Source organism: Staurois parvus, unplaced genomic scaffold, assembly GCF_062004578.1.
Source record: "Staurois parvus isolate SC_StPar_1 unplaced genomic scaffold, SC_StPar_1.0 ptg000155l, whole genome shotgun sequence".
NCBI classification, from domain to species: domain Eukaryota; kingdom Metazoa; phylum Chordata; class Amphibia; order Anura; family Ranidae; genus Staurois; species Staurois parvus.
In genome coordinates this window covers 31,436,608-31,457,465 of record NW_028317951.1, presented here as the reverse complement: position 1 = coordinate 31,457,465, position 20,858 = coordinate 31,436,608, and the positions used below count along the sequence as shown (strand labels likewise).

Here is a 20,858-nt window from a genome sequence, read left to right as displayed (position 1 = left end):
TGTGCATATAACATTCAATTTGTAGAGAATATAGCCTCAAACAATCAATTTTGCCCCATTCACACGAATCAAATTTACACATGGTTTCAATGAACAAAAAGCTATTTGAATATTTTATAAATACACTCCTAAGTCTTCATATCACATTTAAATTGAGTCAGTAACAGTACTGTATTAATATTATTGGTCATTAGATAAAATGCATTACATACTTGCTCTCACTCTGTAGCTGGATGTGCATACTGGAAACAAAGTTAATATGAAGTTTATAACATCTGATAATGCCATATAAGCTCCAGTGATAACCTGTTAACAAAGAGTCAAGATAAAACAGTATTACAACCTAAAATTAAACATTAAAAGAATGGTAATATGAAAATGAGAATATATTAATATATTCTCATATAAACCTTCCAGTAGGTAGGTAGAAGGTAGACAATTTTTCCTTTTTACCTTTATAAATATACAGATGTTATGTGCAATGGCTTTCCTTCATAAGAAGTCAGTTAAAGTGTTACTAAACCCTCAACAGTAAAATCAGACTGCATATGCATTAAAGCATGCTTGTTATACTCACAGTGGAACCTAAGGGGTTAATTATCTGCATTATGTAAAAAGGCTGTTTGATCCCATCTTCTCTGATCCTCCCCTTCTTCCACAGTCACCACACCATTTGCTGATAGTGCAGAGCCCCAGGAGACACTCAGCACATGGTCAGTTTAGTGTGTATTACTAGAGAGGTTTTTTGTGTTTGGGAGGGTGCATGTGATCAGCACAGGGCCAATCAGCACTGTCCAGACAGAGGCCCAGTACAATTGACAGCATTCTGGTGGGCGTGCCACTTGGGTTCGTACCAGGGTCCAAACATGCTCAAGCTCATCCCTAATCAACAGTGTTAACATTGCTTCGGATACAGACAACTGCTGATAACTTTAAAAGATCAATCATTCATAAATGAAAACTATGGTTGTAGACACAAACTAATGTTATTAATTTTGTTTAACCATTCATATGTAAACATTTAAAACTAGTGTCCGTTTTTGTAGCACTGCATTCAAAAAATGCTTTGCACTAAAAAATAAGCATTTTTGATGAGTTATAAAGTACTTTTCTTTTTTGGAGATGGAAGAATTATGGTTACAATAATGGCAGTGGAAACCTGGCTCTGTTTTAGTATACTAATTAACTTAATTACACTGTTTTAACCACATTACAACCATGTTCTGTTCAATTGTCTCTGTATAAAAACATGGTGACCCCAGGGTTGGTGGACAGTAGCTGTCATTTCTGTACTCTGAAGTGGCTTGACCACTCTATGTGCGCATGTGCAAGCCCCAATATGCCTGTGAGAGCTCACCTACATCTATGAGTTTTTTCAAGCTACTATACAGTCACATGAAGAAGAATATACACCCCTCCAAAGTTTTCAACATTTTTAAACAAGCAAACATTGGATCTTCATTCAATCAGTGCTAACAGATAAAAGGTGATACATTTGAATAAAAATGAAAGGACAAACTCCTTTTTCAATCATTTATTTACCACACAATATCAATAGATTGAATGATGAACAGAAGAGAAAGAAAGTACACACTTTGGCCACAGAAGTTGGCATTGCCCCTGCTGGCAGAAACTACGTCAATTAGTTGTTTTTCACAAGTGTCCACCAGTCTCTGATATTGACCCTGTACACATTTTGACCACTAATCCATGCAAAATTTCTTACATTGCAAGATGCTTGTGTTTTCATAAAATTCATAGTTAACTTAAAGACTACAAGCTGCCCAAACACTGAAGCAGCAAAGAAGAGCCAAATGTAAAAAATATCTACCATCAGTTTGTACAAGGCTCTTATGTTGAAATGCTGCTTTGGTTTGCACCAAACAAATTTACTGTGGCAAAAAAAAAACGATCTTTGATTCATCAGTCCACAGCACAACAGTGCAACCTCCTTCTGATTGTGCATACACTTTGACACCAACTGTTGAAAATGTTAACTTTAATCCTTGCAATGAAATTTCGGGTTTATTGCAGGAGATTTCTTTTAGCATAAAAACAGTAAATCTCTAATTTTTCAACTTCCTATAACAGACTAAGTTGTGCAGTAAAATGGCACAGTGTTGAGATAAACCATATTTCTACAAGTACTTAAATTGGTTGTAAAGGTTCATGTTACCCAGTAAGACACACACACACACACACACACACACACACACACACACACACTTCTTGATTTTAGCATCTTGTATATTATGGCAGCAAGGATAATGACAATAAAGAAAAGCACTGAAGAAGAATAACAATTCTTGTTTACACAGTGCCACCAGGCTTGGGCCTTTAATACCAGAGGACACTTCCACTGGGTGAGTCGGTTGGCAGTGCACTGGGATGACACAACAGTACTGCTAATCCAGATACTGGAACATTTCTTGAAGGCAGGTGTTGTCCCTGTACTAACTTTACTCACCAGGAACCTTTCCTGGCACTATTTACTTTTGCTAATAAGCAGGGTCTTAGTCCCTCACATATCACTCTGTCATGTACCTGGATAGTGAGCCTGACATGAAGAGGCAGGCCTCCCATACAACTCCGGCTCAAGAACCGCTGATGGTGAGACAGCGGCCGCAGGGGCATGGTGGGGTATGAGTGCCTGTGATCAGTCCAGTAGTAGCTGGTAAGTAGATGAGCTGCAGGGCAGGCTGGAGGCAGAGAGCAGGATTCTGAATAGCCATGCTGGATGGATTACCGAGAGGTGCGTTCTGAGGATGCAGGGTCAGACAAGCCGGGTTCAGTATTGGACAGGCAGATCAGATTTAAGCGGCAGGAGGAAGAATAGTCGAGTCACAGGCCAGGTTAGCAGTGGAAGATCAATCAGACAGGAGAGGAGACAGAAGGGTAAATCCAAGGCAAGCCAGAGGTCAGGGCAGGTAGCGGTCAAGCGGAGGTCAGGAATAAGCTGGTTCAGTATCAGAAGACAATCACAGGAATCAGGAAACACAAGCAGGGATAAGACCATACGGCAATGGGACATCTACTGCAGCCAGTTTAAATAGCACTTTTGGCGCCAGCATTAGTGACAGACGCGTGCCTGTATGCATGAGTGCGCATGCGCAAGTGTGCACGCCTATGTCTAAGCACCCGCACATCTGCCCGGCTCGTAAGAACTCTGCGCATGCACATATTTGTATGCCGAGGATCATCGCCTGCCCTATGGGTAGGCCTTTCCTGACACACTCATTCCAGGTGCATTCGAATGAAGCATGTACTCTAACTTACAAGGGCCCACACCAACATGGCTGCCAAAGGTGACCAGAATTTTTAGTGCCCAATTAGACAGCTGATACCTCCAAATGAGTCCATTAGGAGATAGTTTCCCTAACGGACTCCATTGCCACCTGCTGGATTGAGGGAAACCTACACATAGCTATGCTCCCCCCTTAACGGATGCAGTCTTCGGCATAATCATAATATCTAATCGGTAATCATCTTCTAGTATTTCTAGCAGGGTGGAATCAATCAACATTGTCCATAGCTTCCACAAGAGGATCATCTTCAGGAATTTGTTTAGAGCTCTCAGGTGGCAGAGGACCATCGCTGGCAGATCCACTTGAGCCTTCCAAAATGTCCACAGGCTGTACAGCTGGATCAGTTGTACTTTCTCAGTCCAAAAATTGAGTTTCAATAGGAGGCAAATACCACTCCACCGAGGCCTCCAGAATTGGAGGTATATCCATTGAACTTCTACTTCCCAAGTATACAGCAGAGACAGAATAAGAACCTCTCCCGAAGACACAAGGTCTCAGCAAGTTCCGATGCAGACATTTCTGGGTATTTCCTTGACCCTCTGCTACAACATTAAACACTGCAGAGTTCAGAAAAGGTTTATTTTCCACACAGTATGGTCTAGACATCCACCTGGGTTCCAGTTCATTGCATATTTCATGCTTTGTGTTCTAGACATGTAACCTATCTCCTGGTCTCAGCTGCAGCCTCATCCACTAAATCCTGATGACAGTCCAAAACCACTTGTTTGGCTGTTTTCAAAACAGTTTCACTGCTCTTTAACCCAATTATTTGGTGTCAGGGAAGACCTACCCATAGTGGAAGTAAAGTTCCGTGGTGCACAAATATGTGCACGTGCAGAGTCCTTACGAGCCAAACAGATGTGCGGGTACCTGGACATCGGCGCGCTCACACATGTGGGCGCGTGCCTGTCACTAATGCTGGAGCCGGAAGGGCTATTTAAACTGGCTGCAGTAGTTGTCCCATTGCCGTATGGTCTTTTCCCTGCTCGTGTTTCCTGATTCCAGTGATTGTCTCCTGATACCGAACCAGCCTGTTCCTGATCTCGGCTTGATTGCTTCCTGTCCTGACTTCTGGCTTGTCTTTGGATTATTCTTCTGTCTCTGCTCCTGTCTAATTGATCTTCCGTTGCTGACCTGGTCTGTGACCTGACTAATCTTCCTCCTGCCGCTGTAAGCCTGATCTGCCTCACTGATACCGAATCGGGCTCGTCTGACCCTGCATCCTCAGCACGCTGCACTTGAGTATCCATCCATCCCGCACAGCTGCATCAGAACCCTGCTCCTTGCCTTCAACTCATCAGCTCACTTGCTATTTCTGGACTGATCACAGGCACTCATACCCCAACATGCCCCTGCAACCGCTGTCTCACCATCAGCAGTCCTTGAGCCGGAGTTGTACGGGAAGCCTGCCTCTTCACGTCAGGCTCACTATCCAGGTACGTGACATTTGGTGTATGAGAAGACACAGGCTCTTGCGTCTCCAGTAACAAATTAATTGGTACTCTCCCACTACATCCAAATATCAGGAACAAAGGTGTATAGCTGGTAGCTTTGTGCACTGTATGGTTGTAGGCCCAAACCACTTCTCCCACATACTGTGACCAAAGATCCCTGTGTCCCTGATCCACTGTCCTAGACATACGAAGCAGAGAGAAGTTGACATGCTCACACGCCTACTTTGCCTGACAGTAATATGGAGCGGCATGTGACTTGCGAATTCCACTCAGTCAACATAGTTCTGAGAAAACCTGATACTTGAAATAAGGGCCCTGATCTGGCAGGATTAGTTTCAGGCAACCATATGGCTGCACAACGTGTGTGCAGATCAACATGGCAGTGGCTACTGCTGTTTGGTTATAGGTATTAACCACTATGGTGAACTTTGAGAAGTGATCTATGAACACTAGGCCATAATGGAACTCACATGATGTCTCAACTGCTGTCAAAAAGTCTAAACAGCTCAGCCATGGTAATCACTATAGAGGTGGTTTGTTCAGCAAGTGCTTTATGTAGGCCTTAGTGCTGACACTCTCAACAATTCCGTTGCACTCAATCTACCATCCCCGGGCAGTAGAAATACTGCCTTACATGGGCCAAGGTATGGTCTACACCAAATTGTCCTATGGTAGAATAGAGAATCTGACAAGCTTCCAAAGCAGCCGACTAAAGGTCCACAATCTGGTGTGTATCCCGCTGCATGGAAGGATTGCAAGTCTGCTGGCACAACACTCTATCCTGCACCTCCAGATGGTCGCAATATTGGATCAATTATCGCACTACAGCTGTAAGTTGAAGGCATTCCTGATGGGGGGGGGGGGTTGTTATTCAGGGAGCATGCTGTTGCTGTAGAGTGGCCCAATCACTCAAAGTGTATGTTTCAGGCTATGGCTGGCATAGGCTATTATATGCCTAACCTCCCTTGAGCAAGCATAGCACCCAGTCTTTGAAATCTGCTGTCAGTGTTGATACAAAAAGACTTTGATAATTAGCATGCATCAGAAGAGGAGCTATGGTGAATCACTCCCTGAGGATTTCAAGGTTTTCCTCCAGGGCAGTCTGATAATTAGCTAAATTGAAGGCAGACAACTTGCCCTTCTGTTGAGTAGACTGTCTGTACAGTAGCTGGGTAAGAGGAGCCATGATCTGAGCAACTTTTGCGATTAAGCATCGGTAATAGCCTACAAGCCTCAGAAGAGAATGCAGTTTTTTGACGGTCTTGGGGGGTGGCTAATCTCCTCTCAGTCCTTCTCTTTCACAGGTACATGCCAGCAGCGGCTGGCTAGATGAAAGGTTGAGAAGTAATATGCTTATCCTACGGTTATGAGAGACTCTTCCACCCGTGGCAGGGGTAAGCATCACGAAAAGTGCATAAGCTCCCATCTTTCTTTCTGACTAGGGCCATGGGGACGGCCCACGGGCTCTGACTTTTCCGGACAGCTCCACTCTGTAGCATATTATGGAGCAAGTCTTTTACTTCCTGACAAAGAGCAGGAGGTACGTTGCAGTATTTTTTTTTAATGGGGATTGCATCCCCATTATATATGAACCAGGCTGGTAGTACACCCATAGTACTCCAGTATTTCTCTAAAAGTTGATGTAGAAGCCATTTCTGTTTCAGTGAGAATGTGTGCACAGGTCTAAAACTCCGTTAGAGCTGTTATGGCAGCCGGCAGGGAGGCACAGGCAGCCTCCATCCCAGGGCAGGACACTTCAATGCATTTCTTCAAGACCAGATACACATCAGCAATGACAAATTGGGCTGGTAGCTGAATAGACATGTCCCCCAGGTTGACCCTCTGAAAAAGCACCTTATGCTAAAAAGTAACTGTAGAGGTAAAGGTGAACTGGTATTGGGGAGGGGGGGAGGGAAGGAGGCCAGCTGCATGAATGGCCACAAGTAAAAGCCCACAAAGTCTGTGTAGGTCTAAAATTCAAAACGAGAAGTGGCGGCCAGAACTCAATAGTGGATGGAAGGGGGGGGGGGGGCAGAATCTTGTAAAAGAGACCAAAAAATAAATACAGAAAGATACAAAGGGTGATGATAAATAAAACTTCTAAAGAATGATGAATATATATATATATATACCACGCTGCATTGTTTCTGCACAGAACTGTACTGGAACACATTGAAACGTCCTTGAATGTACTAAAACGCACATGTCCCTAACTACATTGAATACAAAGAAAATAGAAAAAAATAAGTGGAAGAGATACAAAAATGCAATGTAAACATGTCCAAAACGCATCCAAAATGTACTGGAACACACTAAACATGCATGCCAAAAGGGCATGAAAAAAACCCATCAGGAACACATCTAGACTTAGACTGTATAGTGTGAACCAGCCCTTAGGACTTGTTCACACCATTGGTGGTGCAGAAACGCATGCAAGAACACACATTTTCCAGCACAGCAAAGAAATGCAATGCCCTATGTAGATGTGCGCAGGTACCATGATGAAAACGTTGTTGCACCTACACACGTCTATTAAAAACAGCCCCATTCACAGCCACAAATACGCATGGCACCACACTACTGTGCGGTTAGGTGCGACACACTTGGAAAATAACATAAAAATAAGCCAACATGGCTAAAACATATCTTGAAAATATGGGGACTCTGATATCCGGCGACAGTCCGTTCACGAACGAGAAGCAATTCTGCACCCTAAAACCAACATAGAGGAAAGGGATGGTCAAATTGCTGTGCTGCTTCCAAACCACCTCTGGCATGCCAGGGTCATTATGCAGGTCCTCGATGCCAGTTCTTGCCTGCGGCCACAAAATATCCACTGGCCACAAGTGAAGGTGAGTGGAGGATGTGAAGGTGGATTTCTACCAGCTTCAACCGCAAGCAGTACCACTCCTGAAAAATGAGAGCAAATAATCATTGACACGTCATCATGACAGTCAATTCTCAGTGCAGGCTATCTAGAGTGTCTTTCCTTTTTAACCATTTCAAGAGTTCAAGGAAACATTCTTGGAGCATCTACTGTGTTTGGAAAGGCCAAAGGTCCCCCCCTCCCCCAGGCACACTAATGCTTATGCAGGCCATAGACGGGGAGAAAAACGGCCGATTTTTCTTTTAAAAAATGAAAAATCGGTTGTTCAAGCGGCCGACATTACCAGCAATGGTAACAAAAAAAATCGGCCGATTTTCATCCCGTCTACAGCCGGCAAAAAGTGTCCCTGCAGAGAGCTCCGCTATTTCTTTGACAGTTCTTTGACATTTATAGCGGTTGCAACAATGTATTTGTATCCATTTCGGATACAGATGTTTTTATTCGGAAACAAATAGATACAATGTTGCAACCGCTGTAAATGTCAAGGAACCGTCAAAGAAATAGCGGAGCTCTCTGCAGGGACACTTTTTGCCATACTGGAATTCCTCTCATTTTTCATCCTTCTTCTTCCTCTTCTTCTTCTTCTTCATCATCCTCTTCTTCTTCTTCATCATCATCCTCTTCTTCATCATCCTCTTCTTCTTCATCATCTTCATCATCATCATCCTCTTCTTCCTCTTCATCATCTTCTTCTTCATCATCATCATCCTCTTCTTCATCATCATCCTCTTCTTCATCATCATCATCCTCTTCTTCTTCTTCATCCTCTTCTTCTTCATCATCATCATCCTCTTCTTCTTCTTCATCATCATCCTCTTCTTCTTCATCATCATCATCCTCTTCTTCTTCTTCATCATCATCCTCTTCTTCATCATCTTCTTCTTCTTCTTCATCATCTTCTTCTTCATCATCCTCTTCATCATCATCCTCGTCTTCATCATCATCCTCGTCTTCATCATCATCCTCTTCTTCATCATCATCCTCTTCTTCTTCATCGTCTTCTTCTTCATCATCATCCTCTTCTTCATCATCATCCTCTTCTTCATCATCATCCTCTTCTTCCTCTTCATCATCTTCTTCTTCTTCATCTTCTTCTTCTTCATCATCATCATCCTCTTCTTCATCATCCTCTTCTTTTTCTTCTTTTTGTCTTCCTCTTGCAGGTCACTGCTCATGTGCAGATTTTTTATCAGTAAAAAATCGGCCGATTTGCCCATCATTGCCGCGAAAATCGGCCGATCGGCAAATTCGACTGTTTTTTTCCCAACTTTACCAGAAAAAAAAATCTGCCAAAATACCGAAAAACGGCCGAACAAATAGCCCACTAACGATCCGAAAATCGGCCGATTTTATTTTCGGCCGAAAAATCGGCCGATTTTCGACCCATCTATGGCCTGCATAAGATATGGTGTGGCCCTAGGGTCAATGTGTGTTTAGAATACTTCCAAAATGCACATACAAAAACACTACATCCAAATGCATGTTCCATGTCTATAGCATGTTAAACAGAAGAAAAATGCACTTACATAATGTTAACATGCGCAAGTAAAAATAGACAAAATCCACATCCTTTTATTCTGGCTTCACATACATGCATTGTGGTCTAACACCGCACTCCTGGGCAAATCACATGCAATTTGTGTGCGTTGCAATTAGAGACAAACATTTTGCACACCTCAAATTGCACCGCATCCGGGCCAAAAATGTGCAGGACCCTTTTTCAGGGTATGCACATGGGTGTGAATAGGCATGCCATCCAATTTGGCAAATCGCAATACGCTTTGTGTACCAATATTGGTGTGTTGGTAACTTCACCTAGAAAGCCGCAGCAGGTGGCAGGAAGGGGTTGCGGTTGTGATGCGGTGCAGCGCTTGCACAGAAAACACTGCAAATTTCACATCGCATCTGTGTGACACCAGAATGTGCCAATATGTGGCTTGACAAAGCACAGTGGTCAGTGCAGATTATTTTCAATCCATGTTTTTTTACACTTTTCATTCACTGGTTTAACTCAGGTGATCATTAATCACAATTATCTCCGGAGATCACATGCAGCCCCTCAACCATCTACACATATCTCTGGAAATCTATACAGATCTCCTTGAAAAAATGTCTCCTCTCTTCTTCGGAAAACAATTGTCCTCCACCTCATAAACAGGGGGACAGAGAAGACTTCTCCTTGATAACTAAAATCAGATGAACTATCTGTGCTTAATAAACATACACCAATACTGCAAATGCATTGTACTGTCCAAGGCATTGCACACTAACGCATTGCACACTAGAAATGTCAAATGCGTTAGTGTGTACAGTGCATGAGTGTAAAATGCTTTAGTGCACACTGCAGTGTACAACGCATTGCACACTGTATTACACTGTACAAAGTAATACCGTGTACACCCACACATTGTAGACTGTAATGCACTGTACACTGTCATGCAGGATGGAGCAACGCATTGCACACTGTGATACCGTGTACACCCACACATTGTAGACTGTAATGCACTGTACACTGTCATGCAGGATGGAGCAACGCATTGCACACTGTGATACCGTGTACATCCACACATTGTAGACTGTAATGCACTGTACACTGTCATGCAGGATGGAGCAACGCATTGCACACTGTGATACCGTGTACACCCACACATTGTAGACTGTAATGCACTGTACACTGTCATGCAGGCTGGAGCTACGCATTGCACACTGTGATACGCTGTCCACTGTCATGCAGAATCCAGCAACGCATTGCACACTGTAATACCATGTACACCAACACATTGTAGAATGTAATGCATTATACGCAGTATACATGTCCAGATATTCAAAGATTAGCCATGAAGGCCTAGCTGGTTACCTATTTGGCGACCGCAGATAGCCGAATAACGCTACACTGCATCCAGGCAGCTCTGGGAGGGTGTCATATGACATCCTGGCAGAACGCGCTCTCCGTGATTGCTGTGTCCTAAGGACACAGCTGATCACGTGATGTGGTAAAGGCCAATCACAGCGGCTTTTTACCATGTGATCAGCCATGTCCAATGACACGCTGATCACCGGGAAATGCATTTGCCGGGTCTTGGCTGCACTTTCATCACGCTGTCAGAATGTGTGGAAAGTACTGCCGAGAACCAGCAGTTATCAAAGCAGGGGTTGGCCCCGATGATCAGTGCCCACCAGTGCCACCCAACAGTTCCGCCCACCTGTGGCCAGCAGTGCCACCCACCAGTGCTGCCTCATCAACGCACATCAGTGTTGCTAAATTACCAGTTTACCAAATGTTATAATATAAACAGACTTTTATTCATTATGAGCTATTTTGTGGTTTATCGAGCAAAAAGTAAAACTCACAGCAGCAAGTCAATACCACCCAAAGAAAGCTCTATTTGTCTGAAAAAACTGATACAAATTTAAGATGGGTACAATGTGGCATGACCGCACAATTGTCATTCAAAGGGTAACAGTGCAGAAAGATGAAAATTGGCCAGGACGGGAAGGGGGTAGGAGTACCCAGTAGGCAAGTGGTTAATATCATTGACCCATCAATACCCAGGAGCTAATGTACAGATAAGTAGCATGTGCACCAAGTGAGATTCTGCTAGGCCCCACCCACAAAATTACAATTACCTGTCCCTCACATGTTATAAACATATTTGCAATGGCCACACTTACTTTACATATAAGGATCATCTCCTCAGTTGAGAACTGTGCTCTCGCCATGTCCAAATGCCAATAAAGTTATCAAAATTTTCAACCAACACAAAACCTTCAACCACTTCTCATCCACTTACACTCCCCACAACCACTTCCGGGTGCGCGCACGTGATGACGGACTTCCAGGATAGCCGTTCATGCGCCATGGGGGACACCTGTTTGGTGCTTATTTGTTTGCAATCGCGCATTTCTATGCACGGCTATGATAGCTTTCGCAAATGTGTGTTTCTTATTGATTTGTTTTTTTTAACCTTGGCTAATATTTGTTGCCAAAGGCCAAAAATCAACAAAGTGTGGACTATTTTATTACTGTAAATCGAAGAGTAGAAAACCTGTAGCTGGCTGCACAGTGAATGTGACATTCATTAGTACATAACAATATTGTGGTGCAAGTGGGTTTTTTCTTTTTTTTGGTTTTGAAAAAGCCAGTTTGCACACACTTGCATATTCACGCTCTTACAAGCTACATTTGAGCAGATTATATAAGTATACAAAGTAACTATTAAGGTTGTTCATATATTGAACATAAAATAAACACAAAAACATCGGTCAAACATTTATTGATCAAATATATCTTCATTTATTTGGTCAGCAGGAACAAGTAGGTACAGTCAATATCTTGGTGAGTCACAAAAATAGTATTGACGTGGCAAAAATAAAACACTCCTGCTCATAAGAGCTTACAATCTAAAGATACTTCTAATGAACTGTGTGTGCTCAGGTTATAGCAGGAAACAAAGGGGAAGATGAATCAAGTAACATTTTCGTGCACATAGGATTTACTTACACAATCACTTAGTATGAAGATCCATTCACAAAAAAAAGTCTACAGATCAAAATATCAAGAAACCAAAGCATGTGAAAAAAAACCCTCCCACCTCTACAAATCCCCTCCCACCTCTACAAACCCCCTACACATACATTTGTCAGCAGGTTTGTCAGAAAAATGCATTGGAGTCTAAATAAGCAAGCAAAATTAAAACAAGAGCAGATGTTAAACAAAACGATAGACATGTGTGAGGCTTTCAATGCAAAGAGAAAAAACACAATCATTGTGCAATAACACACAAACACTTTACAAGGCCAAAAATATGCAAACATTTCCAGCCCACTTCCAAACACAGCCTGAGTGGTGTCTGGGGCAATTCAGCACAAAATCTCTTCTTCCCCCCAACCACACCATGCAAGGACTTAGTCACAAACCACCCGGCCTAGTAACAGGCCAAATCACTCCCTACTGCACATCTTTATATAAGCTAGGTTGTATTTGGAGCACGCCAAACAAGGCCCCACACCCAATGAAGCCACACCCACCACTGACCTTAATTTGGTCAGTGAAAGTGTTTTCACCTGATGAATCCGCTTCCTACCTGCATTAACCCTTGGTATACAGGCCCCACAAATCAGAAAGAAATATACAGTGAAATGTACGTGTGCAGCATACAACAGAACATTGAGCAGGGATGTAAAAGGGAACCCCAATTGGAACCTTTATTACTACTATGGTCACAATTCCCTCCAGATTCTCGCATGAGTTAAGACAGTCACATGACCACATCTTGTATGCAATACTGAAAATGACAAATCGATTTGACTAGTATGGTGAATTTCCCATCAATTGGCAAAACACTCCAGAAATCAAACTTCACCAAACATTACACTCTGGGCAAAGCTGATTTACAAATCCTGCGACTTACAGTAAAATTGACCATTTCAATGCAATTTTCAAGACATCTGACACAGATCTCTATGCAAATTGCCACTAAAGTAGTACATGTACTACTATATACTATATACTACATACTATATGTACTATAGAAATCAATGTTTGAAACACACCCATGTGGTCGCTCTAATAGCATACAATAGGGTGCGACTTTGCAGACTCTCTCTCTCTCTCTGTCAGCTCTTTGCTTGCCAAATCCTTCACAAAAGTGGATGGAGTGTAAACCATCATTATCAAATCTATTAGTGCTCCAGGCTCTTATCCCATTGTATGACATTCACATAAGGTGCAGCTTTGAAGGTGTTTCAACAGACAAGGCCTCATTCTAATTCACATTTTAGGGATCATTTAGACAGAAAGCAAAGATGTTGCCAGAACATCTATTTGAAGACAGCCACACACGGAGATCATGCTACTTCCTCACCGGGGTTGGGATTCAAACCGACAACCCTAGAGTTGTGAGGCAGTAGTGCTAACCACTAATCCACGGAGCTACATTGCTAAGCCAGCCTGTATTTCTGTGCTGTGAATCAATCTTAGGTCCCTGGGCAAGGTCAGTGTAACTAGCCAGATATCTCCAATGTGACACAAATGTTGTGCTATGTTGCCAATTCAGATGTATGATGGTTCTATGTATCCCAATACAAAGGATTGCAATACTAATACAGGCGTACCTCGGTTTACCAATGCCTCAGGGAACGTCATATTTGGGGTACAAATGCCAAACCATTTCAGTTAATTGGTCTGTTTACAAATGTTTGAATAATTTGGTATGGGCATGTGGCCTGGTATGGTTCAGGAGGGGGGGAGGCGCTCGCTTGTCCCCCCCCCCTTTCCTGACCTGCTGGGCTGCATGCTCAGATAAGTATCTGTTATGGATTTTGGGGGGTACCCCATGCTGTTTTTTATTTAATTTCAGCGTGGAGTTACCCCTTAACATCCATACGAGACCCGAAGGGCTTATTATGGATGAGAGGGGGGACCCCACGCCGGGTTTTTTACAAATTGTTTATAATTCCCTGCAATACTTTTACATCAACTGTCAGTGGGGAACTCCGCCGACAGCTGAAACATGAGCGCTGCATTGGTTTTTGCTACTAAAATGCTGCATGAGTTGATAACATAACTCATGCGGGATTGTAGGAGCGACAGCCATGTGTTAATGTTTCAACTGTCAGCGGGGTTCCCCACTGACAGCTGAATGTACAAAAAAAAAAAAAAAAGCGTGGGATCCCCCCTCACATCCGTACCAAGCCCTTCGGATCTGGTAAGGATATTAAGGGGGAACTCCACGCTGAAATAAAAAAAAAACAGCTTGGGGATCCCCCCAAAATCCATACCAGACCCTTATCCGAGCATGCAGCCCGGCAGGTCAGGAAAGGGGAGGGGACGAGCGAGCGCCCCCCCTCCTGAACTATACCAGGCCACATGCCCTCAACATGGGGGGGTGCTTTGAGGAAGGGGGGCTCCCCCCCAAAGCACCTTGTCCCCATGTTAATGGGGACAAGGGCCTCTTCTGTTATTGGGATAATTGGTCGGCCATTTTTTGGGATTTTAGCATATTTTGTTTACCAGTCAAGTTGAAAATTTTTTGTTCCAAATTTACTGATAAAAAAAAAGTGCCAAAATCCCGAAAAACAGCTGACCAATTAACCCACTAACGGCCCGAAAATCGTTCGATTTTTTTTTCGGCAGAAAAATCGGCCGATTTTAGACCCATCTATGGCCTGCTTTACGTGGGTCTAAAATGGTCCGCAAAAAAAATCGGCTGATTTTCAGCCCGTTAGTGGGTTAATTGGTCAGCCATTTTTGGGGATTTTGCAACTTTTTTTAATTGGTAAATTTGGATAAAAATTGGCCGATTTTGCAGATCGGCCGATTTTAGCTGCAATGATCGGCAAATTGGCTGATCTTTTAACAGATAAAAAATCTGCACATGAGCCATGACCTGCAAGAAAAAGAAAAATAAAAAAAAAAGAAGAAAAAGAAAAATGCAGGCCATAGATGGGGCGAAAACTGACCGTTTAAAAAAAAAAAAAAAAAAAAAATCGGTTGTTCAATGGGCCGACGTTACCACCAATGGTAAAAAAATTGTTAGATTTTCGCCCCATCTACGGCCTGCAAATATAATAGCAAAGTAATTACTTCTGTCCCTGCAGAGAGCTGCGCTATTATATTTGACATTAAAAAGTATAAAAGTTGCAACATTGTATCTATTTGTATCCGAATAAAAACATCTATATCCGGAATGGATACAAATAGATACAATGTTGCAGTCTCTATGCTTTTTAATGTCAAATATAATAGCGGAGCTCTCTGCAGGGACAGAAGGAATGTTTCAGCTGTCATCGGGGTTTCCCCACTGACAGCTGAATTTCAAATTATTTCTGTGAATTAAATAAATAATAAAAAAAACAGCGTGGGTCCCCCCTCTCATCCATACCAAGCCCTTCAGGTCTGGTATGGATATTAAGGGGGAACTCCACACTGAAATTAAAAAAAAAAACAGCGTGGGTCCCCCTCAATATCCATACCAGACCCTTATCCGAGCATGCAGCCCGGCAGGTCAGGAAAGGGGGGGGACGAGCGAGCGCCCCCCCCCTCCTGAACCATACCAGGCCACATGCCCTCAACATGGGGGGGTGCTTTGGGGCAGGGGGGCTCCCCCCCCAAAGCACCTTGTCCCCATGTTGATGAGGACAAGGGCCTCTTCCCCACAACCCTGGCCGGTGGTTGTGGGGGTCTGCGGGCGGGGGGCTTATCAGAATCTGGAAGCCCCCTTTAACAAGGGGGCCCCCAGATCCCGCCCCCCCCCTACGTGAACGAGTCTGCGGTACATGGTCCAGCAGACTTATTCACAAAAAAACTAAGTGTGGTGTAAAAAAAACACAGTACAAAACAATGTCCCCCGAAGTAGATCCAACGTCAATCACGGCGGCGGCGGCAGGGACCCGAAAAAAGAAAAAAAAAAGGTTCCGCTCCCGTCCGAGGCTTCCAGCCTTGTGAAGAAGAGGCTAGCTGACATTTCTTATATAGGTATGGGGCGGGGCCAGCCGGGCACATCATCCCCGCCCCTTACCTATTTGAGAAATGTCACCCTGTCTCTCCACTGAGGCTAACTAGCTGAATGCAGGAGACAGTCTGACATTTCTTATATAGCTATGGGGCGGGGCCAGCCGGGAACAGCAAGCATGTGACATGGGGTGGGTCACTTGAATGATGTCCCCGGCTGGCCCCGCCCCATACCTATATAAGAACTGTCAGCTAGCCTCTTCTTCACAAGGCTGGAAGCCTTGGACGGGAGCGGAACCTTTTTTTTTTTTTTCTTTTTTCGGGTCCCTGCCGCCGCGATTGACGTTGGATCTACTTCGGGGGACATTGTTTTAATAAAGGACTTGTCAAAGACCCTGTACTGTGTTTTTTTTACACCACACTTAGTTTTTTTGTGAATAAGTCTGCGGGACCATGTACCGCAGACTCGTTCACGTAGGGGGGGGGCCGGGATCTGGGGGCCCCCTTGTTAAAGGGGGCTTCCAGATTCTGATAAGCCCCCCGCCTGCAGACCCCCACAACCACCGGCCAGGGTTGTGGGGAAGAGGCCCTTGTCCTCATCAACATGGGGACAAGGTGCTTTGGGGGGGGAGCCCCCCTGCCCCAAAGCACCCCCCCCATGTTGAGGGCATGTGGCCTGGTATGGTTCAGGAGGGGGGGGCGCTCGCTCGTCCCCCCCCCCCCCTTTCCTGACCTGCCGGGCTGCATGCTCGGATAAGGGTCTGGTATGGATATTGAGGGGGACCCACGCTGTTTTTTTTTTTAATTTCAGTGTGGAGTTCCCCCTTAATATCCATACCAGACCTGAAGGGCTTGGTAAGGATGAGAGGGGGGACCCACGCTGTTTTTTTTTTTTTTTTTATTGCGGACATTTATTTTTACATTCAGCTGTCAAAATAAATATTATCTAGACCTTTGAAATAAGTAAAATCATTACAGAAATAATTATAAAGGATAAGAAACAAAAATAGAATCACTAGAACTAAGGAAATCTAATTAGATTACATGAAGATATGCCGAGTGCTGTTTATTAAACACAATAGTCACGACCGAGTGTCAGCTGTCAGAGGACTCCACAGTAAGATTCACTATTAGTCAGTGGCTAAAAAACAAACGCCCATGGCAGAAGTCTAAAATGTGTTCTGCACATGCTCAGTTGTATCTGCCAAAGACACTGCACGGCGTCTAGATTTTTACTGTGTCGATTTCTTTCAAAAAAATGATTTTTAACACATTCTTAATTTTTTTGGAAATAGCAGATATTGTTTAAAGTGAAGTCCTGATATTTGGCAAAGCAAATTTCTAAGTGAACATGTCTCTGCAGTGATTTTTCATGGTGTTAGACGTGCTTCTTAGCAAGTCTGCTTTTGTGAGTCTGATTCCGGGCGTGTGTCTTTTTGTGAATTAGATTGGGCGTCTGCTTATGGGCTCTGGTCAATAGTGAATTAGGTTGCAGGGTAAAAAATAGACGGACGCCCATGAAAATTGGGCTTGAGCCCATAAATATGCGCCCACGCCCAATAGTGAATCAGGGCCATTGTATCAAATGTCATTTACATGGAAAAGCATGCAATAAAATAAAAATACTACTTGACATGCATTTACCAAGTTATGCAGTAAGATTTGCTCCTTTGGAGCCCTGCAAAGCAGAACTGTTCCAGAAGTTGCATTTTTAAGTAACAAAGACAGATCCTACTCCCACAGAGCATTCATAACCAGTACTACGAGAATGTCAGTTAAGGAGGACCCACAGGCAGGGGCAGACTGACCATTTGGAAACTTGAGCACTGCCTGAGGGCCCAGGGTTAGTAGGGGGCCCTATGAAATGCCCCTGGTACCTTTTTCATAGGCTTTTTTGAGTTTGGGCAAGGACACAGGGGCCCCATGATCCCCTATTGCCCGGGGGCCCCATGAGTTGTCAGTCCGCCCCTGCCCACAGGTCACCATCACCAATGTTATCTGATGTCTGGTCAAACACTCAGAAAGACATCCAGGTGACTCCCTCTACCAGAATAATTAGGTTATTAGCAGCTTTTAAGGTCACCCAGGAAGGATCTAAAGTAGAACTTGATCCAAACGGCCACTGACAAAAGGCATAGTCCAAAGTGGTCACCTAAGTGTCCACCAAGCACTGGGCCTGGCACCTGTTCAACACCACTGAGACCACAGGGCTTGAGGATATCCTTTTGAAGTCAAACCTGGGACTTATTGAGATGGTTCCTGCCGGTCATACCTCTACACCAGGAACTCCTAGTTTACCAGCCTACACAAGGGAACTCGGCTCATCACCCTAAACGAGGCAACTCGGCTCATCTCTCAGCCACAGTTCCTCGCGATATATCCCTGTTAGCTGCATTGCCAGCATCTCCAATCCACATCTGGGACCCGTCTCAGCTGCAGTATATTCAATTTTTGTTTTTGGGTTTAGATCCACTTTCAATATGACAGGTTCCACCTGCTTCCTTCCTATGGAGGTTCTAATCATTGGCACTTAATTTGGAATACCTGATTCTTTTTTTTTTTTTTAATTCTTTTATTTATGGCAAAGATTCACAGATACAAAAATCAAATTATCATCAAGAACATTTCCAGTAAATAGAAAATACAGCCAACATTTAGCACATATACATCCAAACTGTAATAAAATACAAACTGCACCCTCATGTAGATATGGAATACCTGATTCTAACTTCATAGATTTGAAGTTGTGGTAAATGTAATGGTGTAAATACTTCTTGCTATGTGACAAATCTGTATTTTCATTAATTTGAGCAACAAGGCACCTACTTCTAGGGGAAGGTGTTTTAAGCACTGAGTGGAATGAATGGAGGTAATGGGATGAGCATGTTATATGATGGGAGAGTTGTATCACTTGAGCTGTCTAGATCTGGAACAGTGGGATCAGGACTGAAGCACAGGGACTTTGATTAATATTTTATATGCGGGTCCAGATATGCCAGTCTGTGCCACTGCCTGGCAATCTGTGCTGAATGAAGAGTGTACTGTTAGAGCCAAGCTGCTACAGAGTCAGTATTTGAATCTTGCATGTACTCATGTGTAAGGGAAGAAAAATAAAGAACGTTTATTTTAAATGGGTCTGTGCAAGACAAGTGAACTTCAGGAGGTACGGTAAGGCAATAAGAAGACCTTTTCGACTAATATTAAGACTCACCGCTATATATCCTATTGTTGAAGCATTACTGTGTAGAATAGCAATACATTTAGTTGGAGTAACACTTTAAAAAAACATTTAGAGCTCAGGACATGAGGTATAATAAAATTAGTTATAGTATAAAAATAATGTATGTATTTACGCACATACCTGTATTGTGAGCTGCTTTGACAAAAGAGATCCAATTGCATTACACATGGAGCCAAAGAAGCTATAAATATTCCAAAATACTGATTCCTCGTGCCTTGATTTTCTTTTGCATCGTAAGTAGAAATTTCTGAAATTAAATGAAATAGTGAAATAAATAAAACGATTGTTGGATGAAACCCTCCACCATCAGAACCCCCCAACATTACCCACTCCATAAAGAGCTTAAAGTGACACTAAACAATATGCTCAGGCTTCATTCACATTGGCACTCCTGGGTTTAGCATTTTTAAATGCAGAAGTGATGTGAGAAGTAACAGCAAGTTTTATACTCCCAGATCACTTTTCACTGCATTTAGATGTTCCAGCTTTAAAGCAGATTTGGCTGCATTTAGTCATGTTTACATGCCTGTAGCTGCTTTTAGGCCTCCCACAATGCCGTTTAGTTGCAGCCACTGGATTCCAGCAGCTATAAACAGGCTGACAGCCGCTGTTCACTATGAGGTTACCTGTGGTTAGGGGTGGATGTGATGCAGTCAGCTGCGGATAGGCTTGTATATCTGCAGGTAACTGCTTGGTGTGCGGCTACATGCAAAGAGCGCTGCCCTTGTCAGCCTGTCATTGTTTTTTATAGGCTGGGTGGCCACTGCTATTTGCATGCCCTGGTCATTCCAGCCACAAGAATCCACTGGTTCTTGCTGCTGGAATCAGATGGATGTAATCAGGGGCGGACTGACAACTCATGGGGCCCCCGTGCAATAGGGGATCATGGGGCCTGTGTCCTTGCCCAAACTCAAAAAAGCCTATGAAAAAGGTACCAGGGGCATCTCATGGGGCCCCCTACTGACCCCAGGCCCTCGGGCAGTGCCCGAGTTTCCATATGGTCAGTCCGCCCCTGGATGTAATTTAACGGTCATGTGAAAGAGGTCTTAGAGTGTCTAACAGAATCCTGGACTCACAGAATTATTTTTTCCAGCTAAACTGACTGCTAATAAACACAGGTAAACACACTGTGAATGGCACCATTGAGAAATCATTACACGCATCCATAGAAATTTAGTAATATCCTCTAAATGCATATAAACTTATGTTTGACAGTGCCTAGTGTGAATGAGGCCTTATTTTCCAAAACAATCCATACACATCCACTACTTAATGGCCCTATAATCTATTTATTATTAATCATTTATTTTTTGTGTTTTTCTGTCCCCTTGTATCGTTCTGGGTGAGCACCTGAACCCTTTCCACCTCACTTCCATTTGTTCGGAACAAGCAGTACCAGGGGCAGACTGACCATTTGGCCACTCGGGCACTGCCTGAGGGCCCGGGGTCAGTAGGACTTCTTTGGCTGTGGGGGAGGACACAGGGGCCCCATGATCCCCTATTGCCCGGGGGCCCCATG

The 20,858-nt window shown here is 43.6% G+C and overlaps 1 protein-coding gene across 1 annotated transcript in view; it reads right to left on the bottom strand.

Annotated features, from left to right (window-relative positions):
* Positions 1 to 20,858, bottom strand: part of TMEM44 (transmembrane protein 44) — a 72,179-nt gene that overhangs the window by 48,381 nt on the left and 2,940 nt on the right. The window contains exons 2-3 of the mRNA XM_089675653.1: positions 19,460 to 19,586; positions 213 to 306 (exon numbers count right to left, since the gene is read on the bottom strand). Of these exons, the coding sequence (XP_089531779.1) occupies positions 213 to 306; positions 19,460 to 19,586 (221 nt within the window). The remainder of the gene's footprint in view (positions 1 to 212; positions 307 to 19,459; positions 19,587 to 20,858) is intronic.